This window comes from Paramormyrops kingsleyae, chromosome 7, assembly GCF_048594095.1.
Source record: "Paramormyrops kingsleyae isolate MSU_618 chromosome 7, PKINGS_0.4, whole genome shotgun sequence".
In the NCBI taxonomy this organism is placed as follows: Eukaryota; Metazoa; Chordata; class Actinopteri; order Osteoglossiformes; family Mormyridae; genus Paramormyrops; species Paramormyrops kingsleyae.
In genome coordinates, this window is record NC_132803.1 from 5,278,371 (window position 1) to 5,297,062 (window position 18,692).

General features: G+C 40.6%; 1 protein-coding gene across 5 annotated transcripts in view; it reads left to right on the plus strand.

The window, feature by feature from the left end:
- Positions 1 to 18,692, plus strand: part of edil3b (EGF-like repeats and discoidin I-like domains 3b) — a 129,411-nt gene that overhangs the window by 77,677 nt on the left and 33,042 nt on the right. For all 5 annotated transcript variants that reach the window (XM_072714130.1, XM_072714131.1, XM_023842841.2 and 2 more), the window contains 4 exons: positions 11,284 to 11,465; positions 14,360 to 14,515; positions 15,948 to 16,092; positions 17,273 to 17,457. In XM_072714130.1, coding sequence (XP_072570231.1) covers positions 11,284 to 11,465; positions 14,360 to 14,515; positions 15,948 to 16,092; positions 17,273 to 17,457 — 668 coding nt within the window. The remainder of the gene's footprint in view (positions 1 to 11,283; positions 11,466 to 14,359; positions 14,516 to 15,947; positions 16,093 to 17,272; positions 17,458 to 18,692) is intronic.

Genomic DNA, 18,692 nt, shown 5'->3' on the forward strand with positions numbered 1-18,692 from the left:
GATTCTTTGCTCGATCCTGCTCCTAATCAGAGGTGCTCTCGGCATTTGAAACTCATGAGGTTATGATGAACACGCACAGATTTTTTTAATTTATTGTATTAAGACTCAGAAATAATAAGTTCTGCTAGACAAGCAACTGGACCAAGTCTGTTTTAATCCCTATCGGAAACATAATATCAAGTCTGTAATGAGGTTTATTTGGTGACAGTACAAGATATTATTATTGTTTAATTAACAAAGCATATCACAGCTGCCTTGTAAGTTAACACCGCAGAAATCTGACCCCTAAATATTTGTTTTCGTAACCCTAATGGGTTTTCCAGTTTAATAAATTTGGTACTTTTGCACGTACACATGATGTTAAGCATTCAGATTTACTTCGTAATTAAACACTCCTTTTTTCAAAAGTTATGTCTGTTCATTCTCTCTCCATCATCTTCTAGTGATACTTGTTGTATTTAACCAAAATATACAATACATGCAGCCAAATAGAAAACATACTGTATAATGTGTTTTTTTAACATAATGTATAAAGTTATATTACAAAGTTATTGTTTTAGTTGACAACATTTTAGGCTAAGGAAGCAACATTGTCAATTGACTTTGATGCTGGAAGGATTTGTTCTAAGGCACTAAAAACGTGCAGCATTTAGTTTGTTCTCTGTCTGCTGCTGTATTCATCTGGAGAGATTGTTAAAACTTGCATGAATGATGGCTGTGAGTGAAGAAAGAATAACATATGGTTTGATCAAAACTCATGGTATTTGGCAAGTAGTATTTTACAATCAAAATGGCATTCACATCTTTTAATAGAAAAAATGAGCGTGAACTTAAAATAAAACATGCGAAACATTTTCTTTTTCAGATGAAACAATATTTCTGCCATGTCTTGTGTGATTTTGATTTTACACAGACCAATCCCTCACAAAGCCAAGATTTTTTTCATGACATGCTGTCGTAATCAATATTAGTCAAATCCACAAAAACAGCAACACATTTACCACAGTGGAGAATTAAAAGATTTACTGTAATATTCTGCACTAATCTTCTGTGAACAGCTGTAGCTTTCATATCATTATATGACTTAGTTCATAACAATCTAAATTGTTGCTAAGACTTAAGAAATGTTCACACATCAGTTCAATTGACGTGTGATGGAAAACAGAACAACATCAGCCAAGCAAAATACCTGTTTTAGAAACAAAAAATGTAAAAATTGTCACATAATTGGCTTCCAGCTAAAATCCAGTGCTTGATCTTAAACATTGGAATGACTGATTGCAGTAAGAGTGAATGAGAAGATGAACCAGTATCCACATGAAGAAATGTCCTCCTGATATCTTGGAGGTCCACATCCGTAATCACATTTCAAAGTCATAATTTGATTTGTATTCTATGGGAAGTGACTGTAAAGGGTCTCTGTGCATTTGATCCCTGCTCTGCAGTGTACGAGTGTCACTGCTTCTCATAGTAAGGCATCTCAGCCTCATCCCTGAGGAATCTGCTTAATTGCTTCCTCATTCAGTTCGGTGACCCTTAGATAATCTTTGACCCCAAGCTCAGCCTAGACAGATCTCGCACTTCAGTGTGCCAGTCATATTTGCATATGAGTTTTGAAGGAGAAATTTGATGATTATAACTCATTTACGTTGTTAGATGTTTAGCATTGTTCCAGTTACTGGAAATAAAGGTATTTTTGTGCAACTGTTCATTTGCATAGGTACGGAGGACATTTCTTATATTGCTGTGTTGGGTGGCATGACGATGGATTTGGCTCTCGTCCTGTTGACGTGGGTTGACATTGCAGATTCCACTCCCATCTGCTCCCATAAACAGACCACCTGTGACCTCACCTCATTAGCGGCTGTCTGTTACCTTCAGAGCTGAGTGTTACCCTGGGGTTGCCAATCAGCATGGCCTCCTTTGCATGTGGGATACATCACACCTGAGATGAACACCTTTAAATGACAAGATACGTCAAATGTGCTCACATGATGCGATTTCTGTGACCCAGTAATTTAAATAGCTGATCTCTGCTATATCTGTTTGTTAAATAAATGTGATTTTATTTGGTGTGTGCTGTGCAGCAAGCGTTAGAATTGGGAGGTCTCATGTGATAGAGGTTAAGAACATTTGAGAACTTGAGGGAGGATTTAACTGAGAATTGCTTATCATCCACAGACAGTGATGAAGAGTTGAAGTTGCGATGCATAGTGATGTTTATTTCTTTCTTAGTTTTAGCTTAATTCTGACGTTGATATGTCCTAAAAATGTTGGCACGATGTCGATACCAAGAGGAAGATGCCAGTTACAGTACGTGTCACTGTGACATGCCAGGGGTAGGGTGTTCCATACAAATTCAGCTACAATTTGTGAGCCATTGCCAAGAACAGAATCACAACTTCAACCCCTTAACAGATCAGAGATCACAACTCACAGATCTGGGTGAATAAATCCATAATAAGTACATAAAACCTGGTACCTCCCAGTCACAGCATTTTCAAAGATGCGTATGTCACGTGCAGATACTGTATCAGTTAAAATTGCATCACCCTGAGATCTGCCTTGGGGGGTTGTGGTGTGACACAGTGACTCAGTAGGTGGCCCTGGCGTCTCACACCTTCAGGGTCGGCCGATTGAATTGCACTTCTGCTCATCCTGTGTGGAGGCAGATCCATTCTCCCTCTGTCGTAAGTGTTTATGGTGGCTACTCCGAGTTCCTCCTGCCGTTCAGGCAGAAGCTGTTTTTAAGCCAGTTACTTTCCTTCGAAATGCCCATGATGTGTGACTGTGTATATGTGCCCTACGGTAGGCTGGCAACCCGTCCACAGTGAATCCTAGCACTGTGCCCAGTGCTGTCCAGAATAGGCTCTGGCCCTGCCCCAGATAAGCAGTTAGGAGAAGCTTGGGTTGCCAGAGACTTTCTCTTGTAATTTGTCTCGCAATCCATAGTGCAGCATGCTTACATTGCAGGCCTATAGAAAATGTGTTTGTATGGGTACAAAAGATAACAATTGTAAATCGGAAGTTGTTTAATTACCGAAAATCATTTTAGCTGCAAAACCATGAAATGAAGATTACACAAATGGTTTTGCAATTATAGTAATTTGGTCTTCGAAACTTTACTTGTTTATTAATATCACTTTTGCAAGAAAATGAGAAAAGTACTAAGAATACAAAATTGTGATTAGAAGCAAAACAACAAGGCCACCTCTGAACTATAGTACATAATTGTACAAGTGAGAGACAATAATGATTCAAATGCGTGTCGGAAATTGATATTTTGGAACGTCGTAGATTACATTCATTACTTTTTGCCCATTTTTGACAAAATGTTTGTTTTTAACATGATCACCCACAACATACGCTATAGTAGTGGTGTTCAGGCCCTTCTAGCGTAGCCTGAGTACAGAGTGAGGTCAGAAGACACACTGCTATGTGCCACAAATTCATAAGGCCGTCTTAAACAATCACGTCGTATTAATCGTTAATCCATAATACTGAAGCCTTGCATTCCTCTACCTTTCTAAATCAGAAAGCATTTTATTTAGTGTAAGGCAATCGAAAATGAGAACATATTCAAGCTGGGCTTAATGAGTGGTTGGTGGCTATTTAAATGTGTACTGAGTGTTGAAATAAAATTGTATGATTAATTATTCTTACTGTGAGAACAGGCCTGAATCACTGCCTATAAGCCCTACTGAGTGCATTGAAATAATCAAAACATATAAAATATTACAAATTCTTAAAGTTATATCCAACTATGTTTCATTATTCCACTTCTCCGATTTAAAAAAAAAAAAAAAACATATATCAAACAAAGCAGTCTGGGATAATTAGGAGAAAAAATAGTCTGACACAACAATTTGTATATAAATGAAAATGTAAAAATCCAGACTCGTAGTTTGCTGTTATGTATTTAGACATAAACAGCTCATATTGCTGGTATGTCTCTCTCTACATGCTATACAGGTTTCTGTGTATGTGTGTATATATCTGTGTTTCACTTCCTCACAAAGATAATAAACAGAGAATCTAGGTGAAGATCCGACAATTGTGAACAGTTGTGTGAGGCAAGGAGGAGGGATTGTGTAGCTATTCTGTAACTTACAGTTGATTTATATGTACATATATGCTGTTTAACTGCATTGGATACATTGTTTCCTTTCTAGCTGTTTAGAAGCCATGAGCCTAACAAAGTGGTGCATCAGTATTTTGTTACTTAGACCGTTTATTTAAGTAGAATGGTGTTCTGCTCTCTCCCGTGAGGTTAGCGCGCTCACAAACACGGTCCCTTTTTCATCAGACCGAAGCGTTTCTGTTCTCAGCTGTGCTGTGTGACGGGATTCATCCCTGCTTTTATTAAACCCTTCAGGTTAATGGTAAACCGGAGCCTGTTTACACTGAAGTGTATGAGGCATACGAGGTCGCCGCACCTTGAGGAAGACGTCTAGCCCTGCTGCTTAAGGCTTTCTCATGTTTAACTGCGAAGCTCATACCTATAACTCTGTCTGCATGTTCCTCTTCCTGATTGGCTGCTTTGCTCTTTTAGCTCCCAGTATAGAAGCGACAGAATTTGTTTCGTAGCACCGTATGGTGCCAGTGACTTTGCTGTGAAAGTTTATTGTGAATTTTGTTGAAGTATTTTTGTGCTTAACCTCCTGAGACCCAAGGAAAAAAGTATCCTTCAATTTTAGGTTATTTGTCTTTGGGGGAAATAAGACATCTTACAATTTAGATTTTTTCAAATGTATTTTTATTTTTAATGTGACAGCATGTCCTCTTTAGTGTACAACAGGAATAAATAAGTTTCCTTACATCAGTGAAAAGATAGATGCAAAAATAAAATGTCCACTACAATGGACATAAATGAATGGGTGGGGTCTCAGGGGGTTACAGCATGGTCCTCTGGATGTCAGACACTTCTTTCATGCTTAAGTAGCCACTAGCACAGCTAGTGTTCCTGATTGGCTGATATAACCGGACTCAAACTGTATTGGATATCTAAATTAGATCATTTGGCTTAATCCTCACATAGATAATTTGGCCTTAATCCTTTATTTCTGGTTTCAAATGCGGATCATTCATAGCTACCCTCTGGTGGATATAAAAGCGCCATTTTTCATTTTTCCATTAGTAGGTTTAGCGTAAACAATGTAATTTTTTCTGATGGTTGTTTTGCTGTTTTTGTGCCATAAGCCTGGGTATGTCTATAATTATAGTAAAAATACAACACAATTGTAAAGCGGTAGCACAAATAACCCCCCTTGTGTAGATTTCACTCGATTCAATGGCTTTGGCCCAGTATGTGGCAAAATGACCAACATGAATTTTTGAGCTTTACCTGCATAAATTTTCAGCAGCAGAAATACTTGAACAGCAGTGCAACTGAAATTTTCTAAAAAGTTATAAGTTAAACCTACTAAGCTTAAAACAAACATGAATGGAGCTTTTTAAAATGGTAACTCTAAACAGTGACCAAAGTGCCAGTTTGGTGGTTTTACTACGTTATTGTGTGAATATCCAAAGCCTATCCTTTTGCTCTATGCTACTGCCAGATCACAAGCTAAATACCTACGTATTAATTCTCTAATCAGCTGAATCGGCTGCGGTGTGTAAGAATTGAATGAGTATTTTTGAAGGCTAATGGGTTTTGTGAAGGCCTAATTGAAAAGGCCAAATGGTCGACCAGTGCCATATGTAAAACTTTCCAGCTCCATATGTAAAACTTTCCAGGGCCATATGTAAAACTTTCCAGGGAGCTAACAGAAGTATTTTGCAATACAATTTAATTTGTGAAGGTAGGGTCATTTAATGACGCTGGTCACTTTTTCCTCGAGATCCCTGATACACAGTAACTGTTGGTTACTGAAGCCCTGCAGACCAGAAATGTAACTCAAGGTTTTGGCAAAGAACTTCCAAAATTTAGATTTAGTAATTCTTTGGCTGAAGCTTGAACTGAGCGTACGCAACCGTGCTGTCCTACAAAGGAATTAATGTATATTATAAAATGTATAGTTCCAACTTTCTATAGTTATGAACATGTTATTGTTCATTCCTTGACAAAGTCATACTTATGATGTATAACATAGTACGTATTACAGCAGGAGTGCTTTAATGCATGGGTTTACCTGGGCTGAAACGCACGGCCTCCACAAAAATGGGCTCAACTAACCTTGTCTAATAAAATGTAAAAATGTAACCCCCCCTCCCCACTCAGCAACCTCAACACCACACAAATGGGGGGGGGGTTACATGCTAGACTTGAGTGTCTATCTAAGGGAACTAATCAAACTCTTGCCTTCATTGCAGGCAGTGACTTTCAGGGCTGTAGCCACAATGAGCTCATTTAGACACACTTAGGCTTAAACTTAAACTGACGGCGGAAGGTAGAGTGTCTTCAATATCTTTCCCTCACCCATCATCCAGGAGCTGGATGCCTGAAGGACCAACCAGAGCCTGACAGAATGCGTGATTTTCAGCTACCAGTGTATATTAATGTTCTTTTCCTTAATAAAATTCATGCCATTTTTGGGTTTAGCTTGAGGCTCCCCGACTGTACTGCATATTGTGCAACCCTTGCCTGTCCACTGGTGCTAAAACGCTCTAACTCGAAGGTAACAGAAGATCAAAAGGTAAATGGAATTCATCAGAGCTCGTTAGCGAGCTGATGGGCAGCCGGGAATCCTCTGTGTGAAGCTAGGGTGTTAGGCTTCCTCGTGCGGGGAGAACTCCACAGAAGCCAGGCCTGTGTTAGCACCCTCACTCGGGCTTTGCCAGAAGACATACCCCCCCCCCCCCTAAGCTGTTTCTAATAAAACTACATAGGCACCCCTCCCACATGAAAGAAACACAAGCACGGCTACCTCTGCATTATTAAATGAAGAAATCCTGCAATGTTCCCATGAATTATTTTACCGGCCTCTTTCTAGTAGCTCATTACAGTGTGTTTGCCAGCTATTATGAGAAGCTGAGCTAAACAAGGCCAGCTACCATCATCACCTCTGCTCCGTTCTCTTTCGCTCTTGAATGTTACATAAGGATTAATAATGCAGAAGGCAGCGCAGTCAGACACACTATATTCATACTTTTAAATTTTAAGCACTTTATCGTAATCCCAACATCTGCCCGTCGGTATCATTTTTCATCTCAGTGACCACAGCAATTTACTGTGGCTCGACTAAAACATTGTAATTTCCCCGTGTTTATTTTGAATATGACCCACGTTGTTGCCTTGTTTGTGCACGATTCAGTGTATCTGACTGTCAGTTCAAAGCTCTCGAAACATTTCTAAGATACTAATCATTAGCCCAGGTTATTTCAACCATCTTTTTCTCTACATCCATCTAACTCTGAGCTTCACACCCTTGGGAGCACAGGGCTTTACAAATGGGTTTAAGACTGAAAATATCTTGGATTCCATTAGATTTATGTTAGTCAGCATTTATGGCAAGCCTTCAGAATTTATAAGCTTTGGAGGCTACTTTCAGCTTCAAAATATATAGACCTTCAGCTTAAAATGGCTTATGAAAGTCTTAGTGTGGCTAAATCCACGACCATAAATGAAAAATATCACGAGATAGAAAGGTATGGTGATACGTCTTGGCGTCAGATTTCCTTGTACCCAAACAGACATGACAGTATACATAACAATATGCACATGACAGTGTACTTTGCAGTACATAGAATATCCTCCGTTGCATTTTTTGTGCATATTTGGGGAAACCGTAACAGCAGTATAAACACAGTGTCGATATATGTGCAGTTCGCTTAAACGTTTAATTTATAATGAAGCTGTTAAAGTTTAAACATATGTTTTTCTTCAGAAATCCACAAAAAAATGTCTCTGAGAAGCTGGAGGAGCGTGGTTTTATATATACATTTATGAAAATAGTACTGGCCTAGAAGAGGAAGCTGGTGCTTCACGCAGTACAAAGAAAATAGATAAATTTAAAAGAAAAAGTGCAGAACGTAATTGAAAAATAGCCATATGAGAAACCCGAACTTACCTATGGATCTTGTAGTAAAGAATAACCAACATGTGAATCTTTATTCAGGTTTTACCCTCCCGTAGGATAAAGAGCTGAAGTTAAGACCAGGCGTGTTCCAAACACCATGACGAATGGTGCACTGGCCGAGACTCTCAGGGATGCATGGAAGGCACACAGTGAGCAGAAACTCGCTTTTCCTGAGGTCAGAAAGGTTTCCATGGAGTGGGAAGGACCAAATATGAAAGTGCAGCTCATGTATTACCAAAGATAAAACGTCTCTGAGCCAATATTATAAGAATAACATAGGGCTACATGAAGCAGTCTCTCTTTACAGTGGCAAACCAGACCATGTAGCACAGGGTTGGTTGGAGAGCAGAGATTTTATTTGGGGAAACTGGGAATTTTTCTGCTCAGGTTGGAATGGGACAGACAGAACTGTCTTAAGTAAAAGCCAACAATCCGAAGAAAAAAAGAGATCAAAATGGAGCAGGTGACGACGGGAAAGCTGAGAATTGATGGGTCTGTGTGGGATGGGGTCGCAGGGTCATAAAGCCGGTGGCCTCCTCCTCGTCACTAATGGCACCGATTTGTACCCCTCAGGGGGAATGAGGGAAGGTGGAAGTATTCATCCCTAATCACGCCGCTGCGCGTGATCCTTCTCAGTATCTGCACTGGACCAGCTACCTCCACAGCTCGTCTGCTTGCATGTCATAAATCTGAAATGCGATTTTTAATACATGAAATGAAAGAAAAGACACCTGACCGAATGAAACAGGTAATGTTACGGGCTGACCTGAATGGAGCGAAAACCAAAACTAAATTCGCCAAGCAGTTCATTGTGAACAGCTAAATCTATGAATGTGGAATACTATGAATCTATGAAATATCATGAATGTTAGGGGTTAACGGCATATTGTTAATTTGTGGTGTAGTTTGGCCATGGCTGACTGCGGCTGTGTCTGGAGCCTCTTAACCTCAGCTGCTCCAAGCGAGCCGCAGTCTGCTGATCTAGCGCCTTGTGCTGTGTGGCTTCTCTCCTGCAGTCCAAAGACGCACAGTTAGGCTAATCGCTATCTCTGATTAGCGGTATGTGGCCCAACAGAGTAGGGTGCTGTGCCTATGATCAGAAAGTTACTGGTTCAAATCCCTGGGGCTGTAGGGTCACTGTTAGGTCCTTGAGCAAAGCCATTAACTCCTATTGCTCTGTCTTTCCCTGCTCTTTCAAAAAAGCGCTTCGCTTTAGGGATAAAACAATTTGCTAATGACTTGTAAATGAAATGCCCATAGTATATGATTCTGAGCTTGTGCCCTGTGGTGGAGCAGCATCCTGTCCAGAGTGTACTCCAGGGTCACGTTAGGGGTCGGGATATTGTGGCAGAATCACGGGGCCCTTGAATACATTACATTACATTAGGGGCCGGGATATTGTGGCAGAATCACGGGGCCCTTGAATACATTACATTACATTAGGGGCCGGGATATTGTGGCAGAATCACGGGGCCCTTGAATACATTACAATACATTAGGGGCCGGGATAATCTGGCAGAATCACGGGGCCCTTGAATACATTACATTACATTAGGGGCTGGGATATTGTGGCAGAATCACGGGGCCCTTGAATACATTACATTACATGTAAAATTGAGCAGGTAGCCCATTTTCTGTGGGGCCCAGTGGTTCTAGCTACACTCCTGCCCCATGAACAGATATTACAACCCAAAAAGGAGACCCCCCCTCCCCCCCCACAGACACACACTGCAAATTATCAGAAAAATTAGATGTTGCCCACGATGAATAACACCATGTTTGTGTACCTGCAGTCTTAGAAACAGAAGTCAGCCATATAAGTGTGTGTGTGTGTGTGTATTTTACTAAATGCCCTAAATGGGACTACAGTGAAGCACCCTGGGAGAGCTGTGCTGGCACAGCGGGTGACACTGTTGCTTCACACCTCCGGGACTGAGGCTCATGGCTCCCGGTGTTTGTATGCTTTCCCCGTGTCATTGTGGGTATTCCAGTTTCCCCTCATGGTCCAGAAACATGCTAAGGAATGGGTGAATAGCGTTTGATCGCTTGCTTTGCACCTATAGCTCCCAGGGTCAGCTCCAGACCCCCATGACCCTTAATAGGAGAAATGGTTACAAAAAATGGATGGACGCATCATATTGCCATTTCCTTCCTGTTACATTCCCCCTCCCCCACCCAGGCCAGGATAAATGGAATGATGACTCAGTTTATGATCATTCTGGCAGTATCCTAAATGTTTTACACTAGAAATTATAAATGCATACAGTAGATAGGAATTTTGTTAGAGAAACTGTATCCAATGAGAATTTATAAGACAGGCCTCTGATACAGGTATTTTGTGCATTTATTGTATTTGTAAAAGGTGCAGATTGTGTAAAGACTTCTCATGACATCATCCATGTGTCCTGCGTGTCTCTGCGTGTCTCACTGTCTTCAGTTTCAAAGAAATGGAATCCTACAGACTGATTTAATTACATTTTTCCAGCAAACAAAACCACTTTTCTCAGTTCTCATCTACAATGCTGTTCAACGAGACCTGTTGTGTTTGATATTGGCGTGACTTCAAGTGAAAACACATCCATAAGCCTGGCTAAGACTTTATATTATCTGTGTTAGGTGTTTTTCTAGGGAAAAGTTAAGAAGAAGAAATGAAATTTTCATAATTTGTAATTGCTTAGAAAGAGATTCTAAATGATTCGTAAAATTTCATTAGAGAGGGGTTGATATCATGCTTTTTCAATTCAGTGTTTTTCTCAGGTGGGTGTTTAAAGGCACTGTGCTGGACGATGGTGATAATGCTCTCCAAACAAAGTAACAGCCACTCCTTGGGAGCCGGTTTAGAAGGATTTTTATTGCAGAAGATCATCTAAATGGTGGAAAGACCCGAGACGCCCACATTGGTACCCTTGTTGAAAGGAAAAACACGGACAGTGAAGACAAGGATAGTACTTCTTTGACGCAAAATGATTATAGCAGTTTAACCAAGAAAAATAATGGTGATGTATCTTTATGTGAATCTAAGGCAAACAATATCGAAGAGATACTATATCAGCAGGTCAAACATTGCTTGATATATCTGATGGGGGGATCAAAGATTTCATTCCGGAGGCTGAAACTTATAAGGCGGAAACTCATTTGCTGAATGAAAGTATTGTCAACAGACTCACTGTTAATGAGTGTCTTGGAGTTCAAGACGAGTATCTTCAAGACCAAAAATGATTGTTATTTTTTTTTAATAATCTGATGGTAACTCTTTCATTCCTAGAATGCTCTGGCCCGCTTGGAATGGAAGGAGGGGTCATCTCTAACCAGCAGATCACAGCATCATCTACGCACCGAGCCCTCTTTGGCCTGCAGAAGTGGTACCCGTACTTTGCCAGGCTCAATAAGAAGGGCTTGGTGAACGCCTGGAGTGCGGCAGAGAACGACAGATGGCCCTGGATCCAGGTAACAGATGGGTGCCTGAAACAGGTTGCCATGAAATGACAGTATGAGATTTAATGCATATGCTCAATACATGCATTTAGAATGGACAGATTCATCAAAGGGGTTACAACTTAGCTGAATGGGAGGCACAAAATGATAGCATAATCAATATAGGATCTATATTTTTAAGTTTAAGTTTCTGATTTCATTCATTGAATCTTTAATAAAAGACCTGTTTTTGGAATGGCTAACATTTGCAACACTTGTTAAGTATGAAAATCAGATCGGATCAGTCATTTATAAACTTTGATTTCCTTATCAGAGCTTTGTGACCAGTGACAACATTATAATAATTATAATTAAATGATTCTTTGAGTTTTTGATTTACTATTTTGGGATATAATGGGGTGAAATAGCTGGATATCACAATTCCACGCGACATGCAGTCATTTACTTTGCAGTTTAACAGTGGTCCAGTCACAAACCAGTTAACTTATATATAAAACCAGTTTAGGATAGTTTTTTTTTCTTTCTTATGACATTTGAACTATGAGCCTCCTAAGATTCGTGCACATGGAGTCAGTGCATCCGGTCAGCACACAGGCTGTAGTAAAAGCAGCCTTTCAAGTCTGAATATCATAAATCCTTCAAGTTGCATCATGTAGAAGCCATATGTTCCTCCCTGAACTCTAACAGCTGCTGTTAGCACATGCAGTCAGGTGAGAAGCAGGGATCAGCGGCAGGTAATCTGAAGGACGCCTTTCTCCACAGAGCCGTGCTGTTTGAGGCCAACAAAAGATGTGCCCGGATATTTGCATGAATTCCACCAGGTGCCTGCCTTTGCATCGGCCCAGATATAGTGGTCCGTTTCAGTGAAATAAAACCCAGCTTAGAAAGCACCTCTGCTAACTAGCTGTCAACACTGTGGCGAATCCTGAATGGACATCAAAATGCAGCGTTTATCATGGTGTTCAAAAAAACGTAGCCTACAATTTATGCTCATTTGTTTATTCATTCATTTATTTATCTGATTGTTTATCCATTTATTTTTCAGTTTGTTTGTTTGTTTGGTTGCTTATGTTTCCTCTGCCAAAACAAGGAAAGCGAATGCAGGACATTTGTCTGTGTATGTACACGGTGCCTTTATTTCTGTTTTTGAGCCCTGTGGTCCATCCCAAAAAAACAATAGATTACTTTGATTTATATATTTATATATTTAAATCTATACATGTATGTTCTGTATGTTCTTCAGTCTGTGTGGTTGGAAGATGAACAGTTAACTATTGATTGGCATCAGGCATGAATCTCCTGGCAGTAGTTTTCTCAAATACTTGGACGTTTTTCAGCCTTAAGGATGATTACTGAACTGCATCCCTACAGTAAATACCCAGATGTGTGTCCTTAAAAGGAACCAGAATGGCTATTAGCGAGAAATGGAAGCATCCAGAAATGTTAATTTGCACAGAATAGTTACATGGGGTGGTACGGTTGCTTGGTGGTTTGGGCCCCGTTTCCGCTCACTGTGTGTTGGGGGGGTTCAAGTTTGTGTCCTCACTGTGTTGTGCAGGATACGCTGATGTTCAAAGACTGCCTGTGATTGTGTTTGTATGCCAAGCGATGTACCTGCTTCCTGTCCGGCTCTCCCAGCACCAGGGTGCATTGGTAAAAACAATACATTTATAAATATTGCAGTAATCACTAAGGCCTTGTGAATAGAAGGATATACTTTCATTACTTGCGTTTTGTCTCCGGGCATTTTAGACAGATTGTATATTTAATGGAGTTTAATGTGCCATTTATTCTCTAATAAACATGTTACAGATTTTAATAAATATTTTATTACCAAGATCTTAGCCTGAATAAACTGATGCTTAACACCTGTGTTACAGCTATGAAAAAAAGTTCTCATAACAGCATTATTTGCTATGTTCAATTAAATTGTTCATGTTTAAAATGTAAATATGTATTTATGTAAATGATCAGAATACCATTTTACATACTGCTATCAAACATTATGTAATTCAGATGGACAAATGTTATTTAGCAGTAAACAATCGTTATTTATTAACATTAATATGGATATATATGATTTTCAAATGTCTGCTTATAGGCAAAAGAAACATAAACGAACAAAAAAATCACACCTCTGGCCTTCAGTGGAGTGTTTTCTGCAGGCTGTTGTTGTGAACAGATTCACTTTAAGATACTGCGTTTATAAGACAAAAAGTAGATTAATAGAACTTAAGCTACTGCAGAAATGCACAGATACAGTACCTGCATGCCTGTGATTGCTTCTGGTTTTCTGCACATTATCACAGACGAAATCCCATCTCTCACCTGCTGATAACAAGGGCATATATATAAGCAAAAGAGTGGAATGGCAACAGAAAAAAGGGTTCTCCTCTCTCGGTTTGTTTTTCGACTCAGACAGGGAGATGAGCGACAGGTGAGGGGGTGGGGATGCTTTGGATTGGAAAAGCTGGCCTGATGAAAGCGGAGCTTGTACCTTCCCCTCATGAAACACACGCTGCCTTGGGCTTCTCTCAACTCACCCATGGTCTCTTATCTTGAGCGAATTGGCCTCAACAGTTTATGAAATGTGCTTGCCCGTCTGCGTGAGCACGTGTGAGAGATTTGGTCGGCTTTTGGCGAGCACCGTGACAGACTTTGCGTGGCAAAAGTTACGCTGTCCGGCCCCTGTCGACACATTCTCCTCCACAGCCTTATCCGGTCACCTGACTGAGCCCACCAAACAAAATGCTGACCCCCACGGTAGCTAAGAACTCAAAGATTGGTTCCGACGACCTCTTTCTGTATGGGCCCACGTCGGCAGCCCAAACGGGAAGCGATAAATACAGGCCCTTTCGTTTGTCATGCAGCCAATGAAGCCATCAATCATCTCGTTTCCCATGCAGATAAACCTGCAGAGAAGGATGAGGGTCACCGGCCTGATAACGCAGGGAGCCAAACGGATCGGCAGCCCAGAATACGTCAAGTCGTACAAGGTGGCCTTCAGCGATGACGGCAAGACATGGAACATGTATAAAGTCAAGGGCACGGATGAGGACATGGTGAGAGGCGGATCGGGCAGGACCCTGCTGCGCAAAGACAGCCGGAGAAGCATTTTTTTTTCTTTTAATTAAGCATCTGTGTCCCATGTTCGTTTCCTTCCTGTTACTGGCAAATTTCAACAAAAGAAAATAGATTTTTTTTTTTTTTACACTAAACGTTTTTATCATCAGGCAATAAATTAGGCCTGTACATGTCTGCCAGTCTTTCATCATCCCAATTTACATTTTATTACTTGTTTTCCAACTCGCCTCCTTACATAAAGTTGTGGTCTCTTTGACATGATCACATTTAATGGTCATTTATGCATTTACTACTTTTCCCCATCGGTTCATGATAGTTACAGTTTGTGGCTTTTCAGAGTCTTGATCCCCGTTGTCCAGACAAAAATCTGTCTGTGTTTTGATTGAAATCTGTTAGTCATCTACAGCTGCAGAACCTTGATGGATGTGACCCTTAAGGCTGGTTCATACTTCTCCGCACGCGTCTGCTCGAATGTTTATGGCGCGTTTGACATCCTTGTATGCCTACGGACACCTGCTGCACTCCAAATTTGTGTCAAATTTGACAGCGTATGTGCAGCTCAGGACACACTGCGCATGATCGATTCGCTAGCGTCTGCTTTAAACACCAACATGCTTGCTTTTGACAAGCGTTGGGGGTACTTTGCAAACCCTATCGAACTATTTACAAGGTAATAAAACTATTACATGTAAATGCTTGTGTTTGTAAGTACCAACTTGTCTTGATTTGAAAATCTCACAACGGCCAGCTGACCAAAAGTTGAGAACCCTGTGAGATGGCTCTCTGAATTTTTAAAACATAGAGAAATGGACACAAACCTCACTTCTGTGGTACGTGTGCAGGTAATATCAGAATAATCATTTACAAGTACAACACATGTGCATGTGCAAAGTATGCGGCTTGACCAGAGAACTATGAACATTTCTGTGCATGCATACACAGAAGGATACAGAAGGGTTGCACTTCTGCTGAGAAGTATGAGCCAGCCTTTAGAGAACATAAATTATCCATAAGCCTGAAGTCATTTTCACTGTGAAGAACTTGGCAGGTTTTAAACGGATCGTAGGATTCTGACACATATAACAGTGGAGAGGAACATACAGAGGAAATTGGAAAAAGTAAACTATAGAATTTATGGTAACCCATATAAACATATTTACATCTAAATTAGAATGAGAAGAATTAAAAAAATGTCATTTGAAACAAAAATGAAACACAATTATAATGTATTTGAATTCAATGAACATCTCATTGAAAAGAAAAATAGCAAAATGCAACCGTGAGGTGGTTCTTCATACATTCAGAGAAATGGAAATATAGAAATAACATTAAAGTGTTATCAAAAGAATGGAAGGAACTTTGCAATAAGTTGGGAGCCGCTCATTTTCCATCCTGTTTTTCTCCCGCAAGATATTCCGCGGAAACATCGATAACAACACGCCGTCTGCTAACTCCTTCACTCCGCCCATCGAAGCCCAGTACGTGCGGATTTACCCGCAGGTCTGCAGACGCCACTGCACCCTCAGGATGGAGCTGCTGGGCTGCGAGCTCACAGGTCAGTGGCTGTGGCACCAGAGCAACGTTCATGATCATATTTTCCATCTTGCTTGCCAGAGTGAAGTTGTCATTCCGGTTCCTTAAGTCAGTTCCTTAAGTCAGTTCCTTAAGTCAGTTCCTTATCAGCTGTACATGAGCATTATAAGGGGGAATGGTGTGAGAAGGCAGCACTGGAGGCGAGGTGGTGCAGGTTCTCGGCCTAAACCTATTAAACCTACATTCAGCAGCCACCATAATAGCTACACCTGCTCATTCGCACCACCAGCCCGCTCCTGCAAACAGAAAACGCCATTGGCTGCAAGTATGTTATCGATCGACAAAAAAGCTTCGTTACTGGTCAACAGAAAGTCACGTGATTGATTGAGAAAGCTTTAGGATGGACAATGCATGTAATTTTGGACATGGTATGATCGTTGGTGCCAAACCTGGGGGTTTCACCATCTCAGCCACCATCCAGGAATTTCCAGACAGTACGGCGGCTAGGGTTTAGAGGATGGGGCTTTCTGAGCCCAGCAACACCTTGTTATTCAGATCAGGGAGAAGAAAGTGGCCAAACTCATTAAAGCCAACAGGAAGTGCAGCGATGTCATGGACCATAAGGGATTTACACAAGAAAAATTTTCCAGCTCCTTGTTAAATCCATACCTTGCAGAATTTATGTGTAACTTTAGCAATACGTGGGCACCTGGTATGCAAGTGTGCATGAAGAAGTGCCCACAGAGTGTGTGCTGGTAAACTGCTAACCAGTAGCTTTTCCAGCTGTTGATAAACCTCTTGTCACTCTGAGGGCTCCATAGGGGTTTTCCAGCACTTCGGTCAATGCACCAATCAGGTCAGTCAGTTTCGTAAAGGGCGTAGCTGTGCGTACATACACAGTGAAAACAGGACAGATTTACCTCATTTACGGGGTATCTATCTAAGAAATGCAAGACTTGGCTGTAAGACACATTGTGATATATTGTGGATTTTTTAATGTTTATTTAGACCACATTTAATTATTTTTATATATTTTGCTATGATTGTTTATGTGATAATGCCCTAAAATGCCTTTCCTTGTTTCAGTTATGTTTTTTTTCCTAGGAAACCAAGATAAACACACCTTTGAACTTTCATATAATTTATTCCTTTTTGCTATGATGAGTTTAAAATTTATGTGTTTTTTTTTTTTTTTCTCCCAGGCTGCTCGGAGCCACTGGGGATGAAGACAGGCCACATCCAGGATTATCAAATCTCGTCGTCCAGTGTCTTTCAGACCCTCAACATGGACATGTTCTCCTGGGAGCCAGGCAAGGCCAGACTGGACAAGCAGGGCAAAGTGAACGCGTGGACATCGGGCCATAATGACCAGTCACAGTGGCTGCAGGTAGGAAAGGCTGACGGCTTCTCTTTTTAAAGCAGAATCTTTTCTGCAGATTTCCTGGGAGCATTAACTTCATCGTTAATCAGCTTAAATACAGTAGGTGAAGAAAGTGGGGACACCTAGCATGTCCCAAGGTATCAATGCAGGAGAATTTACCATAATCAATGTAGAAATGCCTATTGATGTGCAATGAATGGCAGTCATTCATTTTAGCAGTGGTCAGTTTTATGGTACCCGTACAGTATAATACCTTAAATCTGTTGCAGACACGTCCCTTAAATTTTTGAATAATAAATAAAATTCCAGATGAAAAGTCTGTTTTGTTTTTTATTATTTTGCAACCCTTGACTATAGCTACGCAAAGTTACCATTCCTTTCAAAGCAAAAACTGGGTTGGGGTTTGGTTTGCTTGGGCAGGAAAACGTTTTGTAATATATGCCTGATGGAATTTGGCCTGTTAACTTGAGGATGTAAACGGTGTATTCATTCTGGTTTATTCCGTAATAAAGTGTCCCTGTTTTACTTCAGGAACGTTTCAGATTAAGATAAGAAATTCATACTTTAGTATATGATAAGGCAGTTCAGGGACAGGTCGGTCCCCTGAAAAACACATTCCCCCATTATTTTTTTTTTTCTTTTGAAACTTGAATCTCTGAACTAGTGCTAGATCGATTGGATTCTGACCTGAGGTTGGTGCAATATTGGTCTCAGATCTTAGAAGAGAAATCTCAAAGCAGAGATAATATCAGTTATTAAGTGAATAGTTGCTTATACGATATTTTTTTGCAGTTAAACAATGGAAAATACTGGTGGAAAAAAGTGTTTTTACTGAAATATGATACGGTATCTGAAGAAATATCAAGGAGAACAGAAGGGAACATCTGCACTAGTTAGATACTATCCACAGTTTCAGAAGACATAATAATTGAGGTTAGACAGGAGTATCGTAGCTAATATATACGAACACTCCGAGACACACGGCGTGCTATGATACACAGTATGTTAGTGGTATTGTTCCTTAACTTGTGTCACTGGTGGGAACAAAATCCACTTCATATGCAGGGCAAAAGCCTCCAGTGTTTCTTCCGTCACGCGTGACAGATACCGAGCAGAAGTCAAAGAAAACAAGGGCCTCTGCGTTCAGGTGGCCAGTCGGCACGGCGAGACAGCAGCCAGGGGTCAGCGGCAGTCACCCTTAGAAGGATCTGCTGCAGAGAGGCACGTGAGGGTCTTCCTTC